At 43.8% G+C, this 19226-nt stretch overlaps 1 protein-coding gene and 1 long non-coding RNA gene across 5 annotated transcripts; one reads left to right on the forward strand and one right to left on the reverse strand.

Moving 5' to 3' along the window:
* Positions 1–6659: 6659 nt before the first annotated feature.
* LOC139769584 (uncharacterized) lies at positions 6660–19041 on the reverse strand. 4 transcript variants are annotated; one of them, XR_011717593.1, is made up of 9 exons: positions 18627–19041; positions 17908–18062; positions 16760–16959; positions 16405–16666; positions 13896–14011; positions 10743–11067; positions 10095–10215; positions 9210–9687; positions 6660–9128 (listed from the first exon to the last, which is right to left on the reverse strand). It is a non-coding gene; the product is annotated as an uncharacterized lncRNA (long non-coding RNA). The 4 variants fall into 4 exon arrangements; XR_011717595.1 differs by having other exon boundaries at positions 16405–16669; XR_011717594.1 differs by lacking the exon at positions 13896–14011.
* Rtet (major facilitator superfamily domain-containing protein rtet) lies at positions 16139–18615 on the forward strand. The gene is made up of 7 exons (XM_071700781.1): positions 16139–16358; positions 16433–16695; positions 16799–17090; positions 17228–17448; positions 17540–17630; positions 17753–17890; positions 17965–18615. The coding sequence occupies exons 1-7, from the start codon at positions 16139–16141 to the stop codon at positions 18057–18059; spliced, it is 1320 nt and encodes a 439-aa protein (XP_071556882.1). The 3' UTR covers positions 18060–18615.
* Positions 19042–19226: the final 185 nt, after the last annotated feature.

Here is a 19226-nt window from a genome sequence, read left to right on the forward strand (position 1 = left end):
AGAGAGAAAAAGAAAGGATATCTTTTTCTTTTATATTGCAAGAGATTTCTGCGCGTGGTTTTTAAAACATAATGAGTAACCAAATATTTACATATTTCTTTACGTCACATTTCAACTTAACTCATATGTCATCGCATATACATCTTAAATTTTCTGTTTCTTGATCTGATAGTAACATATAACATATACAAAGCGAATACATGCGTAAAGTGCAATGTGTCGTAGTTAAATCCACTTGTTGAAACACCCCACAAGATTAATTAGTTTCATCAATCTCTCATCAATCTGCCCGAACGAAGCTTTCAAAATTCATTCATCGAGCACCCTCGGCGTCGCGACGCAGACGCGGCCGAGCGAAAATGTATTTTTCTCTTTCACCTCGGGCGAAGAGCCCAGAGCCTTGTCGCCGCGTAGCTGAAAACGGACAAGCGTACGCGTGCACCCGTGTACGTGCACGCGTGCACGCGTACGTATACATGCACATGCACGGCCGGCGGGCGGGGGGCGGTGGGGCGGGCGGGCGGGCGAGAAGCCAGGTGTTTTATTTCAAACCGTGGGACTCTCCTTAAAGAGAGGGATGCTTTTGCGTTACACGCGCTCTCCCGTCCTGCTCCCGGTCCCGTTCGCGGGAGCGAGACGGAGATGGCGTCAGGAGCGAATGAAAAACAGGATTCGCGTCCCTCCACGCTTCCACGGGCAGCCCTCACTACTTTTATTGTGTTTCCTTGTTCGATCGAACGTAACGTAAAACCCTCCCGCCCTCCGACCCTCTCCGCCGCCTCACGGCCGCCCTTCGTCCTTTGATAGCGGGTTTTTCCTCTTCCTTTTTTTTCGCCTTTTTCTTTGTGCGCCTCCGCGCCATCCAGAGAGAATTGTGAAACACGCTTCGCATCCACGGGGGTACGTTTTACACGTGGCACCTCTACGCGTGGAAGAGAAAACAGAAAAGAATAAGGAAGCAAAGAGAGAGAGAGAGAGGGAGCGAGAAAGCGACACGATGTGAAAGAAATACACTGTGTGTCCGTAGAATGTACGTCTCCTCTTCTCTCTCTCGAGAGAGCAGAAAACCCGAATCCGAATCCCCGCGAGCTTGCCAATTCGGGGCTCGCGGTAAGCAGGCGAGCCTGCTGGGGAGAAGTCCGTTTGCCTTGTCCTCTCTGCCCTTCCTTCCTATGCCGTGCGACCGTTTCGGATTGAACGGTTACGTGAGCATCGCGCCACACAAAAGGATGCGCGGCTTCCTCTCTCTCTCTCTCTCCTCCTCCTCCTTCTTTCTACCCTTTTCTTCCTTCCGAATTCGTGCACGATCGTTAATAACCGCGCCTCGCAAGGTGGCGGAAACGCTGTCGTCCACCACGCTCCCGAATTGGCCGGAAACGCGCGGGAACGCCAAGCGACATCCTGGAGAAAAAAATGCTTTCTCTCTTTCGACGAGGAAGAGTCGCACGTAACGCGATGCGACGTGCACATGTATATTATTCGCGAAATTTTCGAATTACTAATCTGATAAGTTTCCAATGCCAGTTTTCAACAGGTGGGCTCGAATGGCTTTTCTCTCTCGTCAAAGATCTCTAATTTTATCTTCATTCGATTAAAAAAAAAATCACTCCAAGATATTCGCGTATTTATTTCTTTAAAGGACGCGCGAAGGAAGATTGGAGGAGATTGCAGGAAGATGAACAGCGATTTCACATTCGAGGCAATTGCACGACTTTATTGAAACTTTGTTTTCCATTTTTGCGCAATATATCATTTTTACAAAAGGCATTCTTCATAGTTGTTATATCCATGGTTCGGTAACTTGTGAAACACGAATTTGATAGATTTAGATATTTAATATATGCATAATAACAGCAATATATATAACGTTGATACAGTTGGAAAGTTAAAAAACTTGTACGATATATTACACAACAAGAAATGTACTAGCAATTTTCTAATTAAATATGTTAATTTGTAATACAAAACTTCGATTTTAATAAATTCACGTGTTTAATCGTTTAATCGAATCGACGAATAAAAAATGACGAGCAAATTATGTTGTTACGCTGTATCCTCAATATGCGATTTATATGTTCAACGCTAATATTTAACTTTCACCAACAAGCACATGTTATGCCGGAGTTCTTTTAATCCAGAGATAGAGAGATTATAGAGTAGTACAATTTTGGTGAGTTTAGTTTTCAATGCTGCAAATCTTTAGATAAAATGAGATAATCCGATAAGTTAATCAGCAGATCTTCAGATAAAACAATGGAATTACAAAATATTGTATAAGAATTATGTGGAGCGATAGATTCAGTCTGCTCAAGACCAACTGATACAAAAATTTACATTTAATATGAAAAATTCTTCAATTCTGCGAAGTAAAGCTGGGTCTAATTTACCACAACCGGGCATTCGAATTTTTTTTCCGGTGCTGCAAATTAATGTAAAAACACCCTAAAAATCGTCGAGATCTGTTTTTCGCCGGATATACGTTTCTATCAAGATCTTCATCGATACTCGGACACCAACGTCGACATTTCGAGCAGATCCAGCAGGCCGGGACGAGTGCAATATGATTTAGACTATTCACAAATATTGCCTTCATCCCCACCTGCCCGATCCTCGAGGATCTCCATCACGAAACGGCTATTCTCGAGGAGGCAAATTCTTCCCAAATAGCGTTCCCTCCCACTCTTCCTCTCTCTCTCCTTTTCCCACCTGTCGGTCGGTCTCCCTTTGTTTCGCTCCTCGACGAGATACAATGCATCCCGATAGGCCGGGACTAGTGCAATATTGAAATATTATATTTCCGTTGAATATTGACACATATCTCGACCTATCTTCTATGCAACATGTAGAATTGGTTCGGTTTCCGGAACGCCGCTGCCGCTGCCGCCGCCGCCGCCGACGGGATCGGCCAAACCGACGACGATATATACTTTTCGACTCGACGGTAGTCATTCCGCTCCAATTTGCGATGCGAGGATCGTGCGAGCCGAAGCCCAGGGCCGAAGTACCTGTCGAAGGGCCCCGGCGGGGACTCTCGTCGCCCGTCCACGTGACTCGTCCCACCGGAAGCTGTAAGGAGAATAAGATATAATTTCTAAGTGAGCTAAGCAATCTTTTTGATGCAAAATCGCGAGAAGCTGCACGACAGACGCGACATGATCAAAGTGTTTGAAATTACAATAACAAATTCGACAAATTTATCGCAAAAGGGACGTATCACTAACGCCTTTCGTTCCGAGAAAAATTAATTTAACAAGTTAAAAAAATTTGTTACGAATAAATTTTACGATTAAAGTAACGTAGAAATGGAAAAAATAGTATACACAATTAAGAGAGTTATTAAAATTCCAAATAATTCAATTCAAATTTAAGTATCACGTTCCGTCGGCACTTTTCTCGGATGAACTCGCGAGTCAAAAATTTGCAGATCGAGCAACACACTTGCGATCATTCGAGTTAACAAATTCCACGCGCGAGCGTCGGTTCGTGCAAAAAAAAAAATCACAATTCCCAAAAGCTACTCGGACGAAACGAGAGCGCGCGAGCGAGCTTGGCTCGACGAATTTTCTGCTTCAGCGATCGCGCCGCCGGAAATCTCGCGCGCGAAATCCGCCGGTTTTGCGATACGCGCAATTCGCTGGAATCGCGCGAGATTACGCGCGCCGTGCCGCGTTACACGCGCTCGCCCATTGATGGGGGCGAGAAATGCGTGAGCGCAGCATGCGTGCGTGCGTGCGTGCCTCCCTTCCCCTTCTTCCTCTTTTTCTTTCCTCTCTCTCACTCTCGCTCGCATGCATGCACGGGGGGGCTCTCCGACGTGGCCTTGGCGGTCAGTCTCCAAATCGGAGAGCCTCTAACATCTAACGTCTACTTCGAATCACAAATCATAGCCCGAGGTCGCCTCTCGTGGACCGTATAGGTCGGTCCATGGACGCTGCCCGCGTTGCCCCGGTCCGGCGGTCCCCGAAAAATAGGGCCTCTCGCTGAGAAATAGGGACCCGCGCGCCGCCGGAATTTCTGTGAAACGAGAAACCGGGGGCTCTCTGGGCACGCTAATTCGTGTACACGTACACGCACGCACACACACACACGCATGCACGCACAAAGAGACACCATGCCGTACATGCACGCGCGAGAATCGTTCGTTTCAAAAGTAGCACGAAACCTTGGAAAGGCGACGATTCGAAATACTATAGCGAGGAAGCACGTTTACCTGATCTACATCGATTTTTCTTTTTTTTTTCTTTGAAGGCTCCTCGTAACAATGACGTAACATCCTCGAAACTCGACTTCCGACGCCGCCGCCGTTCGCGGGAAGCGGAGGCGGACGCAGCACGCAGATATTCGCCCGTAAACACGCTATTGTTTATCGCTCGCGACGTTTCTCGTTTCTCCGTAACTCGTAACCCGACTCTATCGCCGACGGTCGGTGCGTGCACAACAATGTCTCGCACACCTCGCGCTATATATCGAGCATACCGTCTTTTGGCGAACGGCGGCGGCGCCGCGCCACGCCGCGACCGAAAATTCTCCCGCGAACAGGGATCGCTCTTCTCTCCCTCTCGTATTTTCCCCGGCGCGCGACGTCGATCCGTCCTCGATCCCGCAAGGTCGACTGAAGCAGGCACGAGGATTCCAAGTACAAAAAACGGAACGACGCGCCGCGAAACGAAAACAATCGCACGAGACGACGTCCCTCGTGACCTGTTAACTCGAATTTGGATTCTCTCGCGTGGCCACGTTTCCGTTTCTATTCCGTCGTCGAAACAATAAAAAAAATCTTTCGATACTTTCCGCTCTTTCCTCCTTTGGTTTTTTTTTCCCGCTAGCAGTACAATTAGAGATTGAATCAACTTTACCTTACCGTCACCGATCTTACCCAAAGCCAGGCAGCAACGACGGGGGGCTGACTCTCTCGGGTCTCTCGTCGCTTCCTCTTCCCGGTCCTGGGTTCCAAATTCCGCGCCTGGTCACTCACGGGAGGGGACGATTAGCGATATCGGCGCCGGCCGACGTCGATCATCGCCGTGTCAATCCGGCGTGACGCGGCTCTCGATCTCCTCGCACAATGCCCCTTCTTTTTCTTCTTCGCGTCTTCGCCTTCGTTCTTCCTCCTTCGATCTTCGTATGTTCTTCGGCACGTGACGCGCCGGGCGGCGCGCTCGAGCTCGATCGAGGTGCGTCACACGCAGGAAATAAATCGGACGCGTCGTTAGTCGTTAGATCGTCGTCCGTCACTCGCGATAGATCACTCTCTTTTTTTTCCTCTTTCTGTTTTTCTAGTATTTCTTTTTTTTCCTCCTTTTCGGTCTTTCTCGTCGTCGATCTTCTTCGGAGATGCTTTCTGTAGTCTTCCTCGTCGTCTTCCACTGCACAACACTACAACGGGAGACTGGAAATCTGGGAATGCACGCGCCAAGGGAGGATAAGCGAGGGTCCGAGGATCGAAGCGGAAAGGGAGACTTCCTCGGGAGACGACGAGAAAAGCTGACCAACCACGGCGAGGTCCTCGAGCAAACTGCGGTTGCGGCCAGGTGTCCCGCCTCCTTTATTCGTTTTGGGCCCCAAGTGGTGGGGAGAAGCGGGCTTATTCTTATTTAACAGCAACGGGAGACTGGAGAGCACCGGCGACGGCGGCGGCGGCGACGACGACGATGGCAACGCGCAACGCGCAACGCGGCTCAACGGCGGGGCCCCGAGAACATCGAAGAGAACCTCCCTCTTCCTTCCTTTTCGTCCCTTTTCTCGAGGCCCTCTTCTCTTCTCTCTCCCTCCCTCTCTTTCGCCTGTCCCTGCCTGCCTCTCTGTCCCCCCGCGGCCCCCGCTCTTGTCCTCGGCGTCCCTTGCGCGTCTCTCTCTTTCTCTCTTCTCCTTCCCTCCCTCCGTTTTTCCCTTTTTTTTTTTAGTTTCTCCCGCATTATTCCGATCGCACGTCCGGAACCCGCCAAAATTGTATCAGCTGTCCTGGATTTCGCCTTCGGCTCCTTTCAGACGATGTGACGCGATATGCGCGCGGCAGCCGCGCGACCGCCCCTCGTCCTTCTTCCGTCCAGCCGTCCAGGTCCACCGTCCAGGTTCCGTCCAGGTTGCTTCTTCCGTCCAGGTAGGTAGGTAGCGACAGGCGGCCGGCGACCAATCGGAGACCGGGGAGACCGTCGGGACCCGGGGGAGAGATCCCGCCATTCGGTGGTAGGGAGGAGGGAAAGAAGGAACGATTAAAATTAACGCTTGACGATTATACACGCGCGTGATGACGGTTTGCGCCTCGCTCCTCGTGCCTGATTTACGACGAATGTGACAGATATCCGCCGCGCAGCAGGACGAGTCCTCCTGGCCCTGGCTTCGTTCTGCCCGGCCTGCCTGCCTGTGCCTACCTCTCTGCCTTCTTTCCAATCGGCCCCAACGATGAAAATCTTCCTGCCGAAGCACCGGATTATACGTGATTTATCGGAGCGAAAACCTCGGAAAACCCTGCGAATAATCGTATATGCGAATAGACGTATGTTCAAAGACATGAACAAATGTAAAATCAAATCGTCTCAGATTTCAGAATAGAAGCCTTATTTATAATATTACTTATTACATGTTGTGTATATTTTAGTATATACATTTTTATATGCGCATATATTCTAATTCTTCAAACTTCTACATCGTACAGCACATAAAATAATAAATAGAACTTTATTTTGAATTTTAACACGAAAATTGTCTAAAATAAACTTCAAATACTCGATAGATTAACTGATCTGACAACTTTTTATAAATATTATACATATATATATATAGTTTGAAAAATATGTAATATGATACATAAGTAATAATACGAAACGAAATTTGTATAAATGTTTTCGTTCAACGGTGACGGTATAAGCGAGCAACTAAAGAAGACGATAAGACAACGAATGTTATGTCTGTCTAATGTTTATAAGCATTTGTGTTTCTCGAGCTGTTACGAACATCATAGGTCATTTCGTGTTATACTTAACGTTTTCCGGTAAATTTCTCCTGCTCGAGCAACGCTGACCAATTTGTCGCGCTAACGAAAAACGCCTCTTCGTTAGTGCTTTATAAATAATGCCTTGTAATCCGCGGGACGACGACTGCCCCGTCATCTCGCTAAGGTGTTTAGCCCTGTTTACTCAGTAATTTTACGCATCGCAGAACGTACACATGCTCGTTTTGTTCGCCATGCCGCATTTGATTATGCACCTACAAACGTATGTAAATAAGATAGCTACCAGAAAATTGAGCAAATGCTGTCTTTAAAGTCATCGTATGATACATTAATAAATTGACTCGTTCGCAACAATTCTAAAATAATTGTAAAATACAGCATTGTAGGCAACTAATAAATAAAATGTATTTCTCGGCTAGTCTCAGCCTTCATTCAGTTGAAATTCTATTTGACGATTTAAATATATTAAAATTACTTACGATTTAATACCAACGTTCGCAGTATTTTACCAACGAATAAAAAGATTTGACTCGTGAAAAGATCGGTTCTTCCCGCATCGATCTGGATACACCTTGTATAAAAGTTTAATTACGCCACGAGAATTTCAGATTGGCCATTAATGCAGAAATGATCGATCGTCGGATAAATCGACGAAGCAATAAAGTAAGATCTGGAAGAATGACGTTTCAATCGGGGCGCAGCAATGCGAGGCAGCACGATTGTACCGATTTCAAACGGCTCGGTCGCTTTGTCGGTCCGCGCGTAACACACGTCGCGGTATCACCTGGAACAGCTGAAACTTACGTTCACCACGTGTTCACGTCATTAAGAACGTGGGCTCCACTTTGTAACAGGTTGGAACAGGCTTCTCTCAAACATTATTTGCAGCACGCTTCTCGACGTGGCACATTATCTTAACGTTGTCCTCACGATGAATTTCGTAAGTAACATTTCGTCCGTATTTTTAACTGTTTGGTTGAAAACGCATTGTCCTCGTATATTAGTTCCATTGTACTTTTTAAATATTACTTGGATCGTTTTCTATCGTTTTATTATATATATATAGCTTTTATTTTGTGCCAGCACTTTGATATTGCATATTTATCAGAGATCATTTCATTCGCCTCATGTTTCTATCGATCTATAACACATTATTCGTTTGCAATTCATGACGATCGTTGTTCTGACTCAACGAAAAGAGCGAAAGCTCGCCGAGAAAGCCTGATTATTACAAATTCGTAATACATGTTTTTAATTCCTTGCTCACCTTTCTATCATCTTCTATTCGCTTCATTTTTTTTCTATCATCACATGACGCAGCAGCCGACTTCAAAACAAAATTCGAATTTGTCGAGGACGTGTGTGATCGTTACAGAAATACATATTATTCTTCGGCCAGGCGTGTCTCTCGATCGTGTGTGCGTACCTATATATTTCTCCCTCACCAGAGAGACACGCGCATTATATTTCTCGCCTTTGCTCCCTTTTCCAATGTTGCGCTCACCTTCTCCCCCGCGCGGACGAGGGTTCGGGGAGGCGGGAGAAGGGGGGATGGGGGAGAGAAAGAGATCATCGCTCGCGATCAGCTGCGACGCGGATGTTTATCGAGACGAAGTGTAATCGTCGCACAGCGATTTCCTTTGTGCCCCGAACTCCCGCGCGGGGCAAAGGGGCACAGGGGGGCGGGGGGGGGAGGGAGAAAGAAAAATCGAGGAAAGGGATGATTGAGAACCACTTGTAGGAGGACAGCTGCGCTCTGCGAGCGCATCTGCTGTCGGTTGCGCGGGCACGCGCTCACATATACTTACGCTCGGTGCCCACGCCGGTGCGTGCGCTCGCGATGAGAGAACGGTGCGCGCGAGAGCACGCATATACGAGCGCATATATGCGACCATCTCTTCTTCCTCCTTCCCCACCTCCTCTTCCTTCTTTTCGTCGCTCTTTTTCTCATCGTTTCATTTCCATGCCCCTTTTCTGCTTTCCTTCCTCCTTCGATCGCCCGCGCGATCTCTTTTTCCTTTCTCCCCGTCGCCTTTCTTTCCTCTCTCGGAGGACGTCGTATTCTTCTTGAGCACAATCGCGCCAACGCGAGCTGCAATCCGTCGTGTTTCGCTGTAATCATCGTGCCTCGTTTCTCTCGAAATTATCGAGTTTGTCTTCTTAAAATGCCCTTAATCTGTAATTAATCGGGTTATTTAGTAATTTTTATATTTCTTCAGTATGAGGGAAAAATCTAATCTCAGGGGATGATATATACTTTTACGTTCAAGGGAACACCGCACGAGGTGCATCACTCCCTGAGTTTTCCGCACCGACTTGTCTATCTTTTTCTCCCGTAGAGTATTTTGAAATTATATAACTATATTGAGCCGCATTATACTTGTATGAGCCATATTCTATTTTATTCCTATCGACCTTACATGGAAGTGAAGTGGCTTACGCCCTAAAACGTCACATAAACTATTCCCTATTCTATTCCGCGCCATTCGGCTCTTAAACTGCGTCCCAAATCGTCTGCGCTTCGTCCTCTGCACGCTTTCTACCCCTCTCTCCTCTCCTCTCGAGGCCGAGGTTGACCGCTCCGACGCGGTTTCCGCATATATACCTCCCGTTGTATTTCACGTGTACCACTCCACCACGTGTACCACCCTATGCATTCGGAGAGTTGACGGAGCCCGTTCTCCTTTAGCATCCCTCTTATACCGGAGGAACTGGTACCTCGTCCATCTAGATTTCTAGAAAGAAGAAAGACCCCGGGATCATTTATGGTGTACATAAACCGTTGCAGTACTATCTCTCTCCCCTTGCTCTTATTCGTACGGCACCCTTCGACATACAGGGAGACTCGTAACTAGCTTACGAAGTTCAAGGGCACGGTGCTCATCCGAATCTCCGTGCGGTTGAATATCGTAACGCTGACAGACCTTTTAGACCTGCGAAATGGTGCACGAAGGTTTAACGAAACTCGATATTTTAAACAGAGCTCGTTTCGGCAGAATTTTAAATCTATTTTTAGCCAGCGGCATATTTGACGGCAATTAAAAGGTCACGAAGGACGAACAATAAGTTTGAGTTTCATTTTCCTTCGTAAGGATCTATTGCCTGCAATTTATTTTAACTGAAGCTACATCTAAAAGACAACCTTGAATATTGTATCCCTGAATGTCATCCTTGAGCATTGGAATCTAGCGGATGCGACCAATTCAATGCATGCCGCTCTTCTCTTCAACTTTATCTTTATTTCTGCTTCAACAGGATTTCTCCTAAAAAGAAAGTTTGAATATACGGAATATTGTGTTTGAAATAATGTGAAATTTTCCGAAAACCTGGGTGGTATTTGAAAGAGATTCGAGATGTCTCAGGACAATCCACGATAAAGCATTTTGCAAAGAAAAGTAAAAAAATTCAGCCATTAGCATATATTGCGATTTTATAATTTTTAGCAATTAATATTAATGGCTAATCGTTCTATTTTTACTTTCAATGGTTAAATATTTCGTGAGATAATTAAGCTGGAAAGATAGAAAATTTAGAAGTGAGCAAACATCGTGATTTCATGAAGTCTCGAAACTTGGAGTGAAAATATATGTCTTGAGCGTAACGTTTAGAATCCTAAATAATCGAACGCTTGTTAACCGTGCCTGAAAATGTTCAGGCTCGAAAATTTCAACGGTCGAACATCCGGACGGAGCCTGGGGTTTGAAGCTTAAAATACCGGTGGAAACTTTTCTCTCCAAAAAACTGTTTCTTTTTCCCGTCCGTTCCGTCGATTGCGAATCGTGTTGTATACCTGGCCCTGGTGCAACGCGGCTTATGCAGGATTTTGTGCATCGCGCTACCGGCGGTGCGGTGCGGTGCGGCGACGGAGCTGCAGCTTGCCAGCCAGCCGGTACATAACACCACCGGTACCCCGAAAATTTCCTTTGTCCCCATTGTCCACGGGCTTTTCATCTCGCGACGCTCACAGCACTGTGCTTCCGAGAAAATTTCGAGTCTGCCGTTCTCTTTGTATCTCCTCTTCGCTCCTGTCTTTTATCCGTCCTCTCTATTTTGCTCGCATTTCCCGGGAGAATCCTGCCGCCGGCGTCCAACTTGGAGATTACAGGCAATTCTTTCTAGAAGCAAAAATGCAGTATCAGCAATTTTCGATCCCTCAATCTTTAAGAACGAAGAGAAATCTAAAGTTTTGGACATTCAACTTCGGGGATGCGAATGTATGATGAAACGTTATTTCATTTGAAGCAAGATGTTCTTTTTCTCCATCAGAATCTTATATTCGAGAATACTCGGGTTAATTTATATATTTTAAATGTGTATTAAATATAAAACGGTTTGCTAAATACAGTATAGACCCCCATATAACATAGGTTTATATAATACAATGGAAAAATTTTAATATTTTGTTTTAAAGTAAAATAAAAATATTTTACTGTACATCTCTAATATTAATTTTACATTTTTTTGTGATAAATCCTCACATCTTTTATAAATATGTGTTTCCATATTCATACATAATCCATATATGTATAATCTATGTGATTCGTATACAACACAGAATGTATCCTTATGTTATACGTACATGTCTACCGTACATTTTTCAAATATAAGACTCTTTTGTCTCCTTCTCGTTTATTTTTCAAAAATTATAAATTTACTTACTCTATACAACATGGTTTTTTGCGCTTCTTAACGCTTCTTTACGCGTATAAAAAAATAATCAATTTGTAATGCATTTCAATATGGGAAAAACAGAGAGGAACCGAAAATTTCTAAGTACGCCCGAAAATCTGAAGAATACTTAGATGAGAATGAGAATAAAAGTCACGAGGGAACCGCATTTTCTTGCCGGTCATCAATGACCCGTCCGAGAGACGTTGGTGGAAAGACAATCCTGGAATTTGCATCCGTGGGAATTTTTCTTAAGAATCCTTTTCCCTCGGATCATCGTGGTCAGGCAACATTCCTGCTTTTTGCACTTTTGCAGACGTTTTCGATGACGCTTGAAAAAGGTTGAATTTTTTTCCTTTTTCTATTGTCCATTTCGTTTGTTCGTCTATTAGTTTTAACTTAACGCTACGTATGGGGTCGAAATCCTTAACACATGAGTTTGCATATATCGGAACACATTCGAGAAGCCTAATATTCGCGCATTTATGACTGTTGGATATTTGACAATAATTTAATAATATTTTTTTATAATTTTTTTTAATACTTAGGGCCGGTTTCACCATCTCCGATTAACTGTAACCTTCGATTAAACTCACTCTTCATCTCTTTCTAAGGGGGACGGTTAGAAAGAGATGAAGAGTGAGTTTAATCGAAGGTTACAGTTAATCGACGTTGGTAAAACTGGCCCTTATCGAATTATATATATTACTGTGCAACTTTTCTAATGACGAGCGTTACAACTTTGGACATTAGTTGTAACGCTTGTCATTTTTGGACATTAGTTCTTTTGGCTTAGATTTATAGAGCCTTTTTCTTCTACTCTTTCAATAGATGTTTTTTTCTTTTGAAATCCCGACGCTTTCTTTTTCCCTCCGTATGTTATAGTTTTGAAGAAACTTTTAACCATATCCGGTCTGTTCCAACTCTCCCGGTGGTAAAGTATTATTGATGGAAGGTCGACATATTTTGAGAACAATTCCCGATTGTTTTCCTTTACCTACGACAATCGATTACTTTTAAGAAACTATGTGGAAAATATAACACGTATTTCAATTTGCGATCAGGATTTGTTAAACAATCGCCAACCACATGTGTTAGCGACCACACACGTTCGAAAATCAACGTTACGTCGAGTTTCGAATCCCTAAAACGTACAATGGAGCAACATTAAGAGATACCAACAATAAGAGAAAATATTCGGAAGCCTGAAAAAATATTAAATGTAGGTATCAGATTGTGTTTTATTACTTTTGCGATTTAACAAACCCTCTCAATCTATGCGAGGGTTTGTTAAATCGCGAAAGTAAGTACAAATGTAAAGGTATCGTAAGCAATCCACCCGGTATACATTTGAATACCAATGTTTGATCGATTTCGAACTTCGGAGTAACCGAAATCCGCACAACATTGAGAGATACGGATAGAAAACAAGGAAAATGTTGGGGGGGTTCGAAGTTTGGTCAATGTCAACACCTGCCGAACGTTGCCGGCGCGTGCCTGTTTCTGTTTGCGCGCTGGATTACCGTAATCATGATGTCGGAATATTTTTCAACTCGAGTGAAATTAGGTATCTCGAGTACAGTCTAAAATAAGTATGGTCTAAGGAAATAACGTCTCATGTGAAACTCATTATAGTTTACACGAAAGCTGAATTATAACGTAAAAAATAACATAAAAATTATATTTGTAGACAAAACATATGGTCATTACACAGGGTGTCTTTAAACTGATTGAAAAGGAAGAAGGAAAAAGAGGAAAGAGACGATTCCTCGTAAAGAGACGAAAAAGTTAGAACAAATATTTTCTTCATACAAGATTGATTTTCGGAACAATTCACCCTGTATATATAAGTTATCGCATTATCTAATGGATATCATAGCGGGTCGTTAATGAGCGACGACCGTCAATTATATCTTATTCGAATAATCGCGTTGGGAAATATCGCGGCGCGGCGCCACGATTACGCCGCGAAGCCTGCAATTTCGCAGTCTTATCGCTTTATAAGCGCACTTGGAAATCTCGAGGGGCACGCAGGACGTCAGTAGACCGTATGGACCTTTGCGCGGTAGGCAGGGGCCCAGATGGCAAGCGCCCGCCGCCCGGTACCCTTGCAGTTTTTGACGGCCGGTCCCGAGTCCCGGACGACACCGCTACCACCTGCTGCAACGCGTAAATCAGCCCGGCTCGTTAAACGCCACGATTTTCGACAGATACGAGCGCAATTCCGATGACAGATCCTTCTCGATCGCACGATCAAATTATTCGTTTCGCCTACCGTGATCGGTTTCCGAATTCCAGAATTTTCTTCGTCCGCTCGTTCGTCTATTCGCTTACTCTTTTTTTTCTTTTTCTCTTCCTTTCCCAATCTGTCCATTCTATTTTCATTCATATCTGAAATTATATTTATAAATTTAGAATCATACTTAGAAATACTTACCTATAATCCTTGTGTTATATCGTACATTTATTATTGTATTAAGACGATCGACAAGCATGTTATTGATGTCAATGTCAACGATATTATTTACTGGTCCGCATAGTCGATCTCTGTTCGTTTCACTTGAATTTCAAAATTATATAAGTATATTATTATATAAATATAACTCTAGAATTTACAAGTGTGATGTTCTAATGTCCATTTCTATGCAGATTAATTTTAATCTCTGGTTAACTTTTACTTTTTACTCCTTTCTAATTCTTAGAATTAGAACTAGAAAAAGTAAATAGTAAGTTGAACCGAGATTAATCTGCATTGATACAAATGGACATTAGAGCTATACTTAAAAATTCTAGAGTTATATATTTATATAATTTTGAAATTATATTTATAAATTTAAATGAAACAAATAACTGACAATGAGATCGACTATGCGAACCAGTAAACATGAATATCGACATTGGCATCGATAACGTGCGTGTTGTCCTAATACAATAATAAATATATACGTGTAACACAAGGGATTATAGGTCAGGGATGATTATCGTGCTCGCTCGGGATTTATTCGCCTTCTCGCAGGCGTCCCTATATACTTCGCCATGGAATCTCTATTCTTTTCTAAAGAGCAGAACGCGTTTTCTGTATACTCGCGTCCGATCGATCGCGCGCGGATCGTTTCTCACGCTTTGATTTTTTTCCCTTCCGTCGTGTCGCGTAACTCGTATTTCCACGTGCACACGCACGACGCCGGGAAAGGGGGATGGAGAGAGAGAGAGAATGTGAATCTCTCGCAGGCAGGAGACGTGCATTACGGTTAAAGAGAGATAGAGGAGCGAGAGGGAGAGAAAAAGAGAGAGAAAACGGCATCGGGAGTATTGAGTTGCAGCGGAGAGAGCATTTAGAAACGATCGTTCGCGCGCGGGGCCATGCGATGTTACAGTTCAGTACGGGTTTGAAAAGATCTTTGTTCGAGCGTCGGAACGCGAGGAAGTGGGCCTGTGCGCGCGCGAGCGCGCGCGCAAACACACGCACAAGCGGCACGAGTGTGCGGCTGTGCGCGCGGGAGAGAGCGAGAGCGCGAGCGCACGCTGCCGGAAGTCGGAACGTGCATCATAATGCCTCTGGGTGCGCCGCGCCCGCCCGTCCGCTCGCTCGCCGGCTATTTCTCGCTTCACTGGCAAATAAAAACAATCTAACGATCTCTTGGATTCGCGACTCGGCGTCGCTTCGCTGAGAAGTCTCGCGGCCGCCGCCGCTTCTCCATCTCGAATTCGCCGGTCGGATTTTCGCCGGGTCGAAATCGCCAGGCCGTAGTCCCACATTTTCGCCGTGTTTCTCGTAGATCGACGAAAATCCGGGGAGACGCCGCGGTTTTTTCCACAATTTGCCACGGGACGGATGATGCAGTTTCTGCAAACACGGTCTCTACTTTACTGACGGAAAATGTGGCGCTCTATTTTATCGAGAGATAGTGGAAGATAGCGACACCAGTCGGATGCAGATAAATAATTTGATTGACCATCCATCAGTATCGAATATTTCCTACCTTACCCGCCGCAGATTCCGAAGATACCTTCAACTCGATCATTTCATTAAGCAGGTTATGCGACGTTTACTATCTTATCTTCACTACTGACAGTACTGACCGCATTATGCGAAGCATGTGGGATATAACGGGATGTCGAATGGTAGATTAGAGCCTTTCACTTTTGGGTGACACGAGTCTGTCTTAACGATCCCGTGCCGCGATGACGGGGCCGGGAAACTCTTCCTTATTATACCTTACGATTACGGGGCGAGGCTGAGGAACGTATTTTAACAAATGACAATGTTTATATTATGTAATGTGACAAAAGATATCAATCAAATTTGCAAGTATACTCGTGGCTTTGAAATTAAATTACAGCGAGTAATCGCTTCCTGTATCCTGTATCTAGGAGATCCGCGCCGATTTGCGTTACAGTCTGTCGTGGACCGAGTGTGAGGATATGAGCAATCTATAAACGCAGAGAAAATCTTAAAATTAAGTAAAATTTATACAAATTTGAGGATAGTGTAATACTGTATATTGAAAAAAAAACATGAATGAAATCAAGGATAATACAGTACGAGTGGTGTTCGTATCCTTGCTGCTGGATCTCCTAGCGTTCACAATGATACTGCCGCTACTGCCAGCTCTATTGGACCATTACAAAGAGATAGAAAAGGGACATGGATTATATTCAAGTATTTTGAGCCATATGAAGAGCATACAAGTGTTCTTTGACGCGCCAGATAAAGTCAGCACAGTTCTTTATGGAGGTTGGTACTTGAACTTGTGCTCAAAAAGATAATTCTCACGTTATACCTTTTTAAAATTGTCTCTTGCTTCACAGGTGTCCTAGGTTCTATGTATTCCTTCTTGCAATTTCTGGGATCACCAATCATTGGAGCATTATCAGATATTTACGGACGAAAACCGTTGATGTTGCTCTGCTTGATAGGCATTTCACTGTCTTACCTCTTATGGGCATTGTCTATGAATTTCGGTATATTTGTACTGGCCAGATTGGTGGGTGGTATCAGTAAAGGAAACATCAGTCTGTCAATGGCTGTTATCAGTGACGTCACTTCTCCGAAAACAAGAGGAAAGGCAATGGTAAAGAAACAAAATGAGCGAGCATTTAATGCATAAATAAATTGCATTCCTATAAAATAAATACCACTTAATTCCAAATCGCGTTTTTCTCTCATTTTTACAGGCACTTGTGGGGATAGCCTTTTCCATCGGTTTCGTCGTGGGACCAATGATAGGAGCGTTTTTCGCGTGGATTTCCAGTGGTAATAGAGAAGGCACGTGGTACGTGATACCAGCTCTATTTGCGCTCTTCCTCGCCTTGAGTGACTTGTTTTTTGTTGCTTACTACATGAAGGAAAGTCTGTCGTTAAAACATAGAGCGACTACTTTAGCAAAAGGATTATCCGGAGCAATTTCCTACATTAATCCTATCGATCTCTTCCAATTTAATGGAGTGCTAAACTTGAATCCTCAAGGTATCCTAACGTAGAGAATGTCAAAAATAATTCTCTCTTGTAACTTACATATAAATTTTTACTCGAGTTGTATCATTATTGTTAAATTATAAGCAGCAAAAAAGATCCTGTAAACTTTACGCAGCTTTTGTTTTCAGATCAACAAGATTTGAAGATATTAGGTCGAGCGTACTTCATATACCTTTTTATATACAGTGGGTTGGAGTTTACCTTGACATTTTTGACGCATCATACGTTCGGATTTACTAGCATGCAACAAGGTTGGATGTTTCTCGGGATCGGACTGATAATGGCAATTTTACAGGGCGGTTGGGTGCGGCATATACCCCCGAATAGAACAAAAACCATCGGCGAGCTGGTAACCTTCGTCAATCTTTCTATACATTTCTCTGTTATTAGGTGATACTTGTTCATTCACACAGTCAGACCTTTTTTTAATATTATTTTAGGGTTTATGGCTAATAATTCCTGCATTTATATGCATCGGGATCGCTACCAATGTACAGATGTTGGGTGTCGGGATTTTTCTTTTCGCAGTTTGTGAGCATTACGTTTGTTTGTTTATTACCGATATGCAAATTAGTAAATTCGAATTTATCGTTTGAACACGATACACGCGATAATACATTGCAATAACAATTGCATCATATTATCTATTACAGCAACTGCGATGGTGGTCACCTGTATGATGACTCTGGTAACGCGTATTGGACCCGAACATCAAAAGGGTGCGATCACCGGTATATTTCGTTCTCTGGGTGCACTGGCTCGCGCTTGCGGACCCGTCGTCGCCTCTTCAGGTAAATTAAAAACTTACGCAAATGCTTTCGCTTCATCAGTTTCGTTTTCTTGAACGCGCGCATTCCTATTTCAGCGTTCTGGTGCATCGGGAGTGCCACGACGTATCTAACTGGGGCTGTACTGCTCACGCTACCACCACTGATTTTGCACAGCATGCGTACCTTGTAATATCTGAAATAGTCAAACGTCATACCGTCCTCTGCCTTTTTTTAATCTTAAAGAATATTGTATAAACAGTATTTTTATATCTTTTTATACTGTTTTACTGCTGTTTTATATTGATTTTTTTTAAAAATTAACTAAATACTCTATATATTACGTTTGATATCTTATTGTTAGTGATATATATATATTACTATGATAATGATATCATAGTGATATCAAGAAAGTAACAATTTCTAACAAATGGATCTATTAATAGATCTATCTAGACATCATACTTGTTATTTATATCTAGCTTGCTACACACTTAAAGGCCTATAGGCCAAACAAATGAGTATATTGTGTGTGTACATATACACCCACATACAACAAAAGTATTTGTTATCTATATTGTATTATATTTTATATATACTATACGTAAAGTTTGTGATATATATAACAAGAATATATTATAGAAAAAATGTATACATTTATATTTATGCGTTATACGCGTATAATTTTACTCACAATTGTGAAAATTTGAAATTATTCTGATATTTCAATAAATTAAACATTTTATATAGCCATACGTACCATACGTTATTACGTAATTCTTGAATCTTATCTGTGTTTTCTTTTTATTAAATTCCTACACTTTCTATACTTTCTTTCTCCGAAATGTAAAGGAAATCCGCGAAACTGGACGGATTTGCATAATGACATAAACGTATTTCACGGAGAAACCGGACGAATAAATCGATGATTTATCGATAAACGGGGCTTCACTAGATCTCTCTCGCAATTATTTACAATTTGCGCGCGGGCGCGCGCGCCGTTATCGTCGTTTATTTCAGCGCGCCCACGGGGCACGGACGAAGCGCGCGCGTCACGAGTGCAAAGAAAAACGGCGAGGAGCGCGAGGACTGGCGAGGAGGAAAAACAGACCCGTCGGTGTGGTTTAGTCAGTGTGCGGTTTATCGATAAATCACGGCGCGCGCGACGCGCGACGCGGGGATCACGGATCCCGCTTGCGCCTTGCGGTGCGGCTGGCGGCAGCGGCGCTGCGCAGGTCCGGCGAGGGTCACGTGAGCCGTCCCACTCGCGCGATCGCCCCCACCGCCGGCCGCCGGCGCCGTTTACGGTAGGAAATTCCGAGAATTTCCACCCGTGTCGGTTCACTCCGCCGTCATCCGC

This window comes from Temnothorax nylanderi, unplaced genomic scaffold (genome assembly GCF_030848795.1).
Source record: "Temnothorax nylanderi isolate EJ_2023f unplaced genomic scaffold, tnyl_v1.0 TNYL_tig0023_pilon, whole genome shotgun sequence".
In the NCBI taxonomy this organism is placed as follows: Eukaryota; Metazoa; Arthropoda; class Insecta; order Hymenoptera; family Formicidae; genus Temnothorax; species Temnothorax nylanderi.